This window comes from Ascidiella aspersa, chromosome 5, assembly GCF_963924565.1.
Source record: "Ascidiella aspersa chromosome 5, kaAscAspe10.2, whole genome shotgun sequence".
Classification (NCBI taxonomy): domain Eukaryota; kingdom Metazoa; phylum Chordata; class Ascidiacea; order Phlebobranchia; family Ascidiidae; genus Ascidiella; species Ascidiella aspersa.
Window position 1 is genome coordinate 5123637 of NC_139451.1, and position 13684 is coordinate 5137320.

The following is a 13684-nucleotide window of genomic DNA, read 5'->3' on the forward strand; positions in this document are numbered from 1 at the left end:
TGTTTGGGCGATTTATTGCTGTGATTGTGGGCCCTGTAGGCAGGGGCGCCCGCAGAAAATTTTCCAGGGGGGGGCAATCAGGGGTCCTGAATTTTCAACTTAGGGGATTCCCCTATTTTTCGCCTGATGTTAATGAATAATGACGTCATTAAAAAAGTGAAAGTATGACGTCATAGAATGGTGATTGTAAGACGTGATAGAAAAAACCCAGAAACACCAAATACGTCCAGCAAAAGCGAGCACGTGCGTCGTCGACAAACCTGTCAGGCGCCAGCTGCGAAATCACGGTGTACAATTGTTAACTTTAGGCAAAAAACAAACCAAGACCGTGAAATATGGTTGAGGGAAAATAAGTCGTGTCCATTGCACACTTAGCACGTGGTCTTAGAGTATGCATAAAGAGCATAATTTTGCGTTAACTATCATTACTTAAAAATTTATACTTTAAAACGCGCACCACAGTCACCATTATACCTCCTTTTAAGAATCGGCTTCATTTAAACAAATGTCGATGTTACACCAACATCGGATATTAGCGCAGAGACCGAACAGCGAGAAACATACTGCGTATAACTTGACGTTTTTTAGCGAGAAAAAAAAATAAGGTTTGACTTAGCGTTGTCAATTGTCGAATACTTGCTAATCACTAATCAGTCAACCTAAACCAGCGCTTCTCAACCAGTGGGGGCCATAAGAACATTTGAGGTGGGCCACAGACCAATTTAAAAATCTAGATTTAGTTTAATTTGTGTCATTATATTTAAAGGAATAATGGTTTGGGAGGAATTAAAAAGGAATGTAAATTTATTGTTCAGCAGCAAGTATTTCACTAATGCACGGTTGAATTAATAATTTGTTTTTAAATATGTTCTGCTGTGTTTTGTTTTAAACCTATTTTAAAGTTTTTTCTTTCATAAAAATTCTATTGGGCCACAGAATTTTTTTTTCAAGGTAAATGGGCCACGAAAGAAAAAAGGTTGAGAACCACTGACCTAAACAAATAACGAAAGAGAAAAACTATCCAGCGTTTACGGTCGACCAAACTAAAGACGAAAAACGGCGTTTTGCGCTCGATTTTGGCTTCGCATTAGATTAAGACGCGTGACCTAATTACTTAAAAAGCACGCCGCTTCGAACAGTTTGCTAAACCACGACAAAAACGAAGCAAAAGCGATAATATCACTTACAAAAATTGGTGGTAAGAACTCCCGCCCCCACTGGACACGCCACTGGGGGCAATGGATAGTGTATATTATTTTTAACCTTCATAAGTAATAACATATTACACTTACAAATAATACTAATAATCACATTTTGAAATTCCAGGGGCGGGGGGGCAAGTGCCCCCCCTTGCCCCCCCTGCGTGCGCCCATGCCTGTAGGGTAGACTAACATTAATCCGTTCCCAAAAAAAATCGAGGCTAAATAATTTAATATAAATATACTAGGATTCGCTATTCTGGATTCGTTATTCCAGATTCGAAACCTAATATTCTAGAATATCTTAGATTCTACTTTGAACATCCCTAGTTTTCAAAAAAGTAATAAAATGGAATGGCCATTTTGGGCATAAAACAGGGACGCAAAGTAGTTAATACAATTACAAAACAAACGTGTAAATTCGAAAATAAAGAAGTGAATAGATAATTCTCATTAGGCGAACCAATATACCACGCAAAACAAACTTGTCAACAAACCTGCCTTAAATACGCCACCCTTTTAACAAATTAATTTACCTGTTTGAAGTTATGTTTTTACCGCTGTCCGATACTCCACGTTAGTTGGGATTTTGCCTTCTCCCGCTAGCCAATGCGAGTGCAATTTACTTCGGGCAAATACTTGTCATTAAAATCCATAAAGTGCTATCTTTACGGAATTTTGTCGCAAAACTATACTGACAAACGGTGATTGTTACGAACAAGAGGCTAAAATGACGCTTAGCAATAACAACCAATATAATTTCATTCATTGTGAAAACTAAAAACGTGGTTTTGAAATAGGAAACCGATATTTGTAAGTTCAGCTGAGAAGAATGGGATTTAAACAGACTGTGATTTTGCTGTTGATGGCAATCGCTTGCAAATCAAAAGCTGCCAAAGGTAATCCAGTTATTTACTTTATTTAGTAACCTATTTGCTAAACTGTGTATTTTACATTATTAATTCAAAGCAGATTTGGACGACTAAATAGTTCTAGTTGCTTAAAGTTATGCTAATTGCAACTTGACCTAGTTTGTGAATGGCTTGTGTGTTCTAGTTTCTCGTTTAATTTCGTTGTTTTTAAAATATGCGACTCAATGTTGTCCCAACAGCGTTTTTAGTTTATTAGCTGAAACAAGTTTTTAGTCATGTAGGTGAATTATGATGCTTAAAAATTGTCAATCTTTGTGCACAACTATACAACTAAACCGACTTGGACAACTAGATAATTCTAGCTTTCTAACTCATTGAATTAGAGCAAAATGCGGCTAATTCTAATCTAATTTATGAATTGCTTGAGTGCTCTAATTCTAATTCGGATTTTACCAAAAATTATACTTTGTCCAACGGCATTTTCAGTGTCTAAGTTCAAACACAGAATTTCAATTATAATTTTTTGGTTGGAATTACTTGTATGTAATTTTTACAGTCTAAAAAGCATAAAAAGGCATAAGGAATCCGGTAATTCTAATTCTAATCTAATTTGAGAAAACTCAAAATGATCTAATTTAGAAAAACTTAAATGCTCTAATTTTAATTCTAATCTAATTTTAAAAAGCTAAAATAGGCTACATCTAGTTGTCCAAGTCTGCAAATAAAAGAGGCAAACATTGCTTCGGGAAATGGTCAGACTTGAACAACTAGATAATTCTGGTTTTCTAATTCAATGAATTACAGCAAAATTCTACTAATTCTAATCCAATTTGTGAATTGCATGTGCGCTCTGTGGTCCGTAAAGCAGTTTCAGAGGACTCCAGCCATAAGACCGAGATAAAAACAACACTAACCACAGAATAAAACACAATTCGGAATAAGGCCAAAATAGGACTAATATCTAACGGTATTCGTACCGTCTATCGGAATAAATCATAAATCCGTCGGAATAAGACCTAAAAGGTCAAATCAGGCCTAAACAACCATTTAACTAACCCCAAACCCCACCCCTAAGTGCACAATTAACTCCCCTAATAACTTCACCCATTACCCACCAATAACCCAAACAGGACCAAAAATCCGGTGCCAAAACAGCGGCGCCCTGAAGGCGCCGGAAAGACTAGGGACACAATAATTTAATAAAGCTTGTACATTATTTAAAATGTGTTACGTCGCCCCATACTTAACGAAGTGGCTTGGAACCGCCCAGGCGAGTAGCTCAATATATAAAGCGGGGCAGTAAATATCATGAGCAGCCAATATAAAAAGGAGCAGTTTATGATAAAATGCGCCAAAGGCGCCGGAAATTTTAGGCATTACATTCCTTTATCTTGTGATTTGGCGGTTTTACAGACTTTCTGAAAATTTCTGAAACCAGTTAGAGTCCTAATATCTGTACTTCCTTGCAACAGGTGACGGAAAACAGAGGGCTTTTGATAGCATTTGGAAAATGAAACCAGACATTGGTGCTTTATATTTTGCAACTTCAGATATTTTTCGAAACAACTCCCAAGACTAATTATAAAATGCCAATAATATTTTTACAATGATATTTTTTGGGTTTCGAGCGCATGGTAAATCTCCCTTTCCACGTTGGTGTAAAATTTGAAAATAATTGTTCTATTTTTATACTCCTGGTAGTTCCTGGTGGTTAAGTCACGATTCGATTTATGACGATAGAAGGTACCATAGGTTTCAAAAAAGTTTTAATTATTATTGAAGTTCATAAATTTACACCTGAAGTATTGCATAAGGTCAAAATACTTAAAATACGACTGATTGAAAAGTACCCTGAAACACAAGTAGGCCTACGGGAACGTCGCGGCACTCCGGTTGCGCAGCACTGTCATAAACCAGGCAAAATTACTGCCCGCAAACAAAACTATAAACGTAACAAAGAATAATATGAAAGCAAGGCGATTGCCATTGTAAAAAGAAAGAGGTTTTTGTTATTTATCTGTCGGACTCTTATGTGTTCATAATGACATGATATTTGACATCACTGTATGTAAAGCTCTGTGGCCCACTGAAAACAGCGTCATGGCCCACTACAGGGCCATGGCCCATAGGTCGAAAACCTCTGGACTAGGGCGTCCAAACGGCTGATGCAAGACCGATTGTCCCAAATCGTCACTTACCCTCTACTCACAGGTTCGGGCGTTATTTTGGCCATTTAGCCTTATTCCGGTGAATTTAGGCCTTATTCCGACAGAATTAGGTCTTAGGTATTAATCTTATTTTGCCTATTTTGGCCTTATTCCGAATTGTGTTTTATTCTCACATTGGCGTTGTTCATATCTCGATCTTATGGCTGGAGTCCGTTAGAAAGTTTTTTTAATTTAGAAAGAATCGTGACTCCACTGTGTACTACAAGAAACATGCGTAAACTGACCCTTGAAATTTTTATAGGGCCGCAAAATAACAAAATAATTGCAAATGGTCCACCAGGCAATTGTTTTAGAAAAGTTTAGGAACCCTTGCACTAGGCTAAGCTAATAAATTAGTTAAACCTGCTACATACCGCGTAGATTTACGAGTCTGGCTTTATTCGTTACAGAAACTTGCCAGAGGTTAGCATGTGGATTGTTTTCAAGCCTGTGCGTTATAAAGACTTCTTAGAGTTTAAATGGAATTTTATTCCCATTAGAATGCAAAGGTCAATATTCTTGTGCAACTGTGCAAATATTAACACTTTTTAACATAGCCTATGCTTGAGTAGTTATTAAAGGCTGATGGACGGTGTACTATAATACGTAAACCCTTATCGTAGATCGAAAAACTATATAGAAGATCAAAATTGTGTAGGCTACACGTGTATGTGTGTGTAGCTTACATTGAACAACCTTGATTGGAAAGTGAACTGTTTTTTTTTTTCAGCACTATACGGTTCAGACAACAGTACAGGCAAGGCGACCAGATATCATTCTCCACCGTGGCCTTTGATCGTCCAGACATTTGTCTTTTCACTTTTGGTTTTTCTACTCATTGTGTGGGCTGTCGTGACGTAAGTACGCTTTTCCAAAGGAACAATAAAATCCGCGGTTGTTACAACATATTCGATACCGGTATTTTGGGAAAATCTACGGCCGTCCATCCGATACTAAATTATTTTATTTTTTATATGACAAAAAAGGCAAAACTTTTGCTATATTGGACTCCAGCAATAAAAACATCAACGAACGAATCTCATACCCTCTCTCTACTTTTTTTCAAGTCATTTATGTCGTGTCAATTTTGTTGTCAAATTTTGTTACAATTTTGTTGCTCAAATGTGTGGATTTGAAGCAATATGTTGTAATAACTATTAATTGGGGGGCGGACCTAGGATTTTTTACACTATAAATGGGTCTTACTACAATTAAGAAGAAGTGGTACAGCGTTTCACCCATAACCCGCCCCTAACCCCAAACAGGGGCAACCAATCCGAAGGCAATGTCGGGAGCAGAAAGTACTGCCTAAATCGAAGGAGCAAGGGTAAAAAGCAATGCCTAATACGTCAGGAGCGGGGGTAGAAAACACTACGGTACCTACAACGTAAGGAGCGGGGGTAGAAAGTACTGCTTAATACGTTAGAACTGCCTGGTTTTCCACAGTAGTAGATATCGACATTAAACGAACCATAATATGACTGTTGGTTACAACTTTACAATTTTCTTACTAAATAACTGAAGGGTATTTTTAAGTTACTGCTCCAAGCATTCTAAGCATTCGACAGATGCTACTATTCATGCAGACGCACATGCAACAATATAGAGGAGGGCCAAAACAGAAGCGAAACCGAACCCCTACTGAGGTCAGGGGGGCACCGGAGCCTGGCAACGCGCCAGCCGACGCTGCTGAGCCGCAGGAGGGGCGACCCGGCCGAGCGGTACCAACAACACCGGGGAAGTCCCTCAACGGAAACCGTAAACACCAATCGCGGCGGTTCTCGTTCAAACAGCACACACGTCACGATTCCTCAGCGAACCATGACCATTCCGGACATTCTGGCGCCGTCTGACCCGCATTGTTCCACCGGCCCGGTTTCTCAGCAGCCCATGGCTATTCCAGGCATCTTGGCGCCGCCTGGTTCAGTTCCAGGGATGCCCATCCACAGTGCGTCACAAGTGTACGATTCACGAGCGAAAGGACTTCAAAGGAGCCAAGCTTTGCGCGATTTGAGATCTAAGGTCTTGGACGTTTCTCACGGCACCGTTGGCCTTGTTCTGACCAATTCCCACCCTATAAAGCAATCCAGCTCTAGTCACTTTCCGGAAAGTTCGCGCAGAGTTCGCTCAGAACCTCACTCAATGCCAAGTTGCTACTCTAATATTCCGCCGTTACCAGAAAACCTTCCCAGCAGACCATTTGCCAGCGGTTCTTTGCAAAAGCCAGCACAAGCAAATCAAGATAAATCAGATGCAAAAAAATCAGTTTCACAAAAATCAGACACCGCCAAACCAAATCAAGATACATTAGATGCAAAAAAATCAGACACAGTCAAACCAAATCAGGATACATCAAATATCAAAAGAAATCAAATTCCAGAAATTGCGTCGACTGAAAAAGAGCTTCCAAACATTCCGACAAGCATTCAAAACACCTCTGGCGAATCCCAGTCGGTTCAAGAATGTTTTCTTGGACTTAAACCCCTAAAAGACGCCCAAAACGTGTCGCGGGCCGTTTCCGAAGGCCTGATCTCGGCCATTCCGGTCACTATGACCGATGACCCCATTTTTGCCCAAAAAAGCCCTCCAATCGCGAAAAGCCCTGTCCCGTTGCTTCACATTCCTTCTAGTCCGTTAGGCAACTTTTACAATCTTAGTGGTTTACGGGTTCCATACCATAGGCCGGGCTTCTACTTGGGTGGCTACGAAAGCGAATGAGAATACTTGATTTTTTGGCGTTTTTGCCAAAACTAGGTGTTTTTTTATTGATTATTTTGTACAATTTGTTGTGTAACGTAAGAAAATTCCGGGTAACTCCTAACCGGACAGTTGTGTTGGATTCGTTTGATTTCGGTGTTTGTGAATTTGTTCACTATAAAAAGTAGTGTTACAACAGCGTTATTTCACGTTGGTAAGAAAAAAATCTGAAATAACTGTTAACCGAACATGTTGTTTGCGAAATTCTTTAAAATTCTTTTTTTTTACTTTTAGGCCTAAATTTTCTTTGAGCTGCCATTCGTTGAATTTTCGTTGGTTACTTTTCTTACCCGAAAATAACCACAACTCCACCACCATTTTTTGTTTGATAAATCGGTTCGATTTTTGTCCTATTCGTTTCGTTTGTTGTATATAGTTTTGCATTTGTCCAAAGTACTGTCGTAAAAGCTGCTGGCCAATCTGAAAATTTGCCAAATGTGAAGTGTTATTTTCCATTAGGTTCTTTCATGCTCAGTGTAATTCGTTTAGTTTTTACTGTAACCTGGTGTTGTTTTGCTAAACTTAGTGTTATTTGTTTTGTTTTCTGCCTTTTGTATTTATTGGTTGCTGTATTTTCCCATTTTTTCGCTGCTTTGTTAGATCTTATATAGGAAAACAAAATCTGACCATGGAACATTTGCACTATAGCTAATTGTGGTAAATCCTCGCTTTTTGTTTTTGACTTGATTCGTGTTTCCTTGCTGTAAGTAACGAGAGTAGAGAAAACATTCTGTAAAAAAATTGGACTTTTAAGTGATATAAACCTAAAATTCTACCCAAAACTGTAGTTTTCTGACTTAAACGCCTAAAACCCCAAGAAAAAATTCATATTTGTTTTCCTATCATGTACGTTCGATTTTTTTTTCGCTTTTGGTCATTACCGATAAAAAATAACGTTTCAATTTTTTTAGTTTTTTAATGTTCCTCATGTGTTATCATAATCCACTGCCGCCTGATAATAATGTTCCTATTTTTGTTCTTATTTCGTTAATTCATTTTATTTTTACTGTCATTTTTCCCTACGTAAATTACGGTACGTGAAAACAACGTTATTCGTTAGTTACGATTGTAGTATGTTCTTTATTGGCTTTTCTTGCAATTTCTTTTTTTCTTTTACCTCCATTCTTGCCGTTCATTTTTTTTAGTGAATAAACAAACAAAATAATGTTTTTCCGTTTTTCGAATGCAATCATAACTTTTAGTTTTTATTACTGAACTGTTTATCAAAACTAATATGTTTTGACAAGCTGATAGAATTACTGACGGCACGAATGTCATTTATTCAATCTTACATTTGAAAATCAGGGTGAAAACGTAAAGAGTTAGTTTTACCTTAACTAAGTGTACACCCGGCAACATATCAATAAATTTAAATCGCTCTTCTGGTGTAAACGAAGTATAAACCGACGTTTCGGCAGCAGATACCAGCTGACCTCATCAGGGTTAATAATTAAAACGAGAGTGCGTTAGCCATCTTATATACTAAGAAGTAAAAAAATTGAAAAAACGTAGATTAAAATTAATAATTCTAGACGTCGCTGAAGTATGCGATAAGCTGTGACGCGCCGGAGTCATCCGGTGCAGTACTGCGCCGTCGGACAACGGGCGTTTGTCAGCTATTGCGTATAGCTACAACGACGAGTAGATTGCCGGATACCATGAATCCTTTTTATTCATGGTGTTAGGAGATTTGTCAATCCGGAATGATTCAATGAACCGTCTTTTGTAATAGTGCGGTTCCCAGTCTAGAATTTTACAGTTATCCCAATCAATTCCGTGTCGGAGTTCAACCGCATGCTCTGCCAGAGCTGACCGGGATGCCTTTTCGTGGCGGACATCACGCATGTGTTCGAGTTTCCTGGTGTGAAAGGAACGTTTAGTTTCCCCTATGTATGTTGCTGAACAACCTCCACAGGGAATCTCATAAACTGCCCCTTGACGTTTTTCTGGTTTGACTGGATCTTTAGTTGAAGGTAAAATATTTCCAATTTTTCTGGCTGGTTTAAAAGCTGTAGAGATGTGGTGGCCCTTCAAAATACGTTTTAATTTTTCTCCCAGACCTGGAATGTAGGGAATAATGGCCAGACCTTTAGATTCTGTTTTAGATGTTAAATGGTTGGTTTTGTTACGAGGTTTGAACAACCAGTCGGGGTATCCGTTTAATCTCATGGCCTTCTTAACATGTTTAATTTCGTTGCCTTCGTCCTGATAGTTACTGCAAAGTTTTGAAGCTCGGTGTAGCAGGGAGCTCACAACCGAGCGTTTGTGTTGTAAAGGGTGGTCTGATCTGAAATTCAAATAGCGATCTGAATGTGTTACTTTTCTAAATACCTTGGAATATAATTTACCTGACCGGTTACGAGTGATTAATGAGTCCAAGAATGAAATTGAGCATTTGTTCTCTGTTTCCATAGTGAATTTAATGGTAGGTTCCAAGCTGTTCAAGTGGTCCAGGAACTGCTGTATCAAGTTTGTCTTTATTATGACAAACGTATCATCCACGTATCTTCGCCAGATTCGCGGGGGGGGGTATGGGAATGAATTCATGGCCCGTTGTTCGATGTCCTCCATAACCAAGTTTGCCACAGTTACTGAAACCGGTGATCCCATAGCTGTTCCAAATATCTGTTTGTAATGTTTTCCTTGGAATTTAAGGTATGTAGATTCTAGGCATATAGTTAACCCTTCTAGTATATCATTAATATTAAACTTTTCTAACTCTGTTTCACAGGATACATTGCAAAAATGTATTAATTACGCGGAAGTAAATCGGGAAAATCTCTATCAAAAGTCTAGAAAACAACATGACGACAAGTTACAAAAACTTAAAATGGACCCAAGAAATAGACCTGTCAACCAAGGTAATGCTAAGAATTGGGTTAAGAATGTATCTAGCACTCAGCTAACTCCAGCCCAGACGAACGTCCTCTCTCTTGGCTTAAATTTTGCCGTAGCACCTGCCAAGGTACCTACTCAACAAATTTTAGCCTCAATTGAAGGAGGGCTCTGGAGATTACCCCCCGGTGAAGCTAATCTGGTAAGAGGTAAAGTTATTTCAGGTTTAAAATCCCACAAAACAATCGAACCCATCCTCCAACCGGACGAACAACAAGCCTTAAAAGAGCTCAAAAATAACACAGGTTTGGTAATTCAACGGCGGACAAAGGTAATATTACAGTTGTTATGGATAAATCTGAGTACGATAATAAACTTCACAATATGTTGGCAGACAGGGACACTTACTGTCCTGTTACGGTTAATCCCACTAAAGGTATAGAAAAACAACTTAACAGGTACATGCAACGGCTGAAGAAAGAAGAGAAGGTGAACAACTATGAATGGAACCTTCTCAAAAGTTCTGATGCTACAACACCATTACTCTATGGGTTACCCAAAATGCACAAACCGGAAATCCCGCTTAGGCCTATTGTTTCATTCATTGGGTCCCCCACGTATAACTTAGCTACACGTATTTCTTTAATTTTATCCCCTCTTTTAGGTCAAACAGAATATCATGTTAAAAACTCGATTGGTTTCGTTGAAGAAATTACAAATTTTCAAATAAAAGAAGATGAAAGCATGGTCTCGTTCGACGTTGTCTCCCTATTCACCAATGTCCCCGCTAACCTGGCTATACAAGCAGCTAAAGAACGTCTTGACCAAGTTTAATATTAATGATATACTAGAAGGGTTAACTATATGCCTAGAATCTACATACCTTAAATTCCAAGGAAAACATTACAAACAGATATTTGGAACAGCTATGGGATCACCGGTTTCAGTAACTGTGGCAAACTTGGTTATGGAGCACATCGAACAACGGGCCATGAATTCATTCCATACCCCCCCCGTGAATCTGGCGAAGATACGTGGATGATACGTTTGTCATAATAAAGACAAACTTGATACAGCAGTTCCTGGACCACTTGAACAGCTTGGAACCTACCATTAAATTCACTATGGAAACAGAGAACAAATGCTCAATTTCATTCTTGGACTCATTAATCACTCGTAACCGGTCAGGTAAATTATCTTCCAAGGTATTTAGAAAAGTAACACATTCAGATCGCTACTTGAATTTCAGATCAGACCACCCTTTACAACACAAACGCTCGGTTGTTAGCTCCCTGCTACACCGAGCTTCAAAACTTTGCAGTAACTATCAGGACGAAGGCAACGAAATTAAACATGTTAAGAAGGCCATGAGATTAAACGGATACCCCGACTGGTTATTCAAACCTCGTAACAAAACCAACCATTTAACATCTAAAACAGAATCTAAAGGTCTGGCTATTATTCCCTACATTCCAGGTCTGGGAGAAAAATTAAAACGCATTTTGAAGGGCCACCACATCTCTACAGCTTTTAAACCAGCCAGAAAAATTGGAAATATTTTACCTTCAACTAAAGATCCAGTCAAACCAGAAAAACGTCAGGGGGCAGTTTATGAGATTCCCTGTGGAGGTTGTTCAGCAACATACATAGGGGAAACTGAACGTTCCTTTCACACCAGGAAACTCGAACACATGCGTGATGTCCGCCACGAAAAGGCATCCCGGTCAGCTCTGGCAGAGCATGCGGTTGAACTCCGACACGGAATTGATTGGGATAACTGTAAAATTCTAGACTGGGAACCGCACTATTACAAAAGACGGTTCATTGAATCATTCCGGATTGACAAATCTCCTAACACCATGAATAAAAAGGATTCATGGTATCCGGCAATCTACTCGTCGTTGTAGCTATACGCAATAGCTGATAAACGCCCGTTGTCCGACGGCGCAGTACTGCACCGGATGACTCCGGCGCGTCACAGATTATCGCATACTTCAGCGACGTCTAGAATTATTAATTTTAATCTACGTTTTTTCAAATTTTTTACTTCTTAGTATATAAGATGGCTAACGCACTCTCGTTTTAATTATTAACCCTGATGAGGTCAGCTGGTATCTGCTGCCGAAACGTCGGTTTATACTTCGTTTACACCAGAAGAGCGATTTAAATTTATTAAGTGTTCACCCATTGACGATAAACACTATCACAGCTGTTAACCAAACAAATTTGTGACATTTTCATTTGCTAATAGGTTGTTCCTGCAGCATCTTGGCAAAACTTTCTAAGAGTCTAGACTTTGCTATATAATAATTAGCTTTATCATTCAAAATGGAAAATCTCTATACTTTCAAAATTTCTGATTCTAATAACAAAGGACTCTTAAATAAGGCATGCAGACAACAAACAAACCTAAAAAACATAATAAGGTGATAACATAATACAGATGAAATACCCTTCAAGATACAAAAAACAATACTGACCATTTAAATGAAAGCAACACTGACGTTTAAACACAACGAACAATGTTATTCAAACTGTTTTAAACTCAATAAGGCAACGCTGCGAAAAAGTTTTTTTTTCTGATTAACAGCTAATTAAGAACAAAACTATTTAAAATGTTTTAATAAAAGTATGGTGATCAGATCCAATACCAAATGACATCATTACTGTCCTCAAACAAGCAAAATAGAAGAAATTGTAAACCTTACAAAGAAAAACAAATTTTAAAACGTTCAAAAATTTTTTTTATTAGGTTAATATGTTAAAATATGCTTTAAGGTTGGGGTGCTAATAAAGCTTTTTCTATGAAATTAGGTTTAACGGAAGAAAAGCGCTCCTATCCAAATCAAATTATGTCATTACTATGCTCAAACAATCAAAATAGATAAACTGCGTTAAAAATATTTGCAAACGACTAAAAACATTTAGCTATAGAAAAAACAAGCGAAGAAAAGGCACTGTTAACAAAAACATTAGTTATGTGATGCATATATTAGGCTGTGACTTCTTTTTGTGAGGTTTTACTTAAAGGACGACAAAAATGCTTTATAAAAACGTCCCCATTTTAAGCCTAAATATATGGTAACCCTACCTAAGCCCATCAGAATAAGATCTACACTTTTAGAGCAGTGGTCCTTAATCTTTGTTACCCTGTCCATGGGCGCCAGCACAGGGGGAGGGGGAAAGGGGGGCCCTTGCTTTAAACAATTAATCCTTAAAACACATAAAGCTCAATAGCGTACCATGCGCAAATATTCAGCAGAAACCTTGTAAAATTAATTCATTAATTTGACAACATTTGGATTGAACTGAATAAAAAAAATTAATTCAAAAGGATACATGACGCTTTAAGCACATAAAAGAGATTCGAATTACAAAATAATTCAACGAAGTTATTTATAATAATTTACCTTAACAGAAGCGTTATCTTTTTCTTTCCTATGGATGATTTTATTATTCCAGTTCAAATGTCCGGGCAACAGTCGGGAAGCCAGCGGATAGTCTCGTCGTCCAAGAGTGGTAGACCAGATGTTCCACTATGTAGACGGTATGTGGGCAGTGGTGGGATTTAGATTTTTTGTCAGTCGGTTCTATCACAAAAGTCACTTTTTTCAGCCGGTTCTGTGACAAAAAGTTATATTTTCCGGGAAATAATCAAGGATGTTTTCGGAATCCGGTTCAGTTCCGGTTTCGGTTCATTTCAATTTAAAAGTTGCGGTTCAGCTCCGATTCAACATCGCTATTTCAAAACCGGTTCATAAAGTTCCGGTTCGGATGCAATATGAGTTGCGTGAAATCTAAAAATGTGGGTCAA

General features: G+C 38.3%; 1 protein-coding gene across 1 annotated transcript; it reads right to left on the minus strand.

The window, feature by feature from the left end:
• Nucleotides 1-8664: 8664 nt before the first annotated feature.
• On the minus strand, nucleotides 8665-9645 carry LOC146141577 (uncharacterized). Its single transcript, XM_083390187.1, has 2 exons — nucleotides 9527-9645; nucleotides 8665-9322 (listed from the first exon to the last, which is right to left on the minus strand). Exons 1-2 carry the CDS (start codon nucleotides 9643-9645, stop codon nucleotides 8665-8667), a joined length of 777 nt encoding a protein of 258 aa, XP_083246313.1.
• Between the last annotated feature and the right edge of the window lie 4039 nt (nucleotides 9646-13684).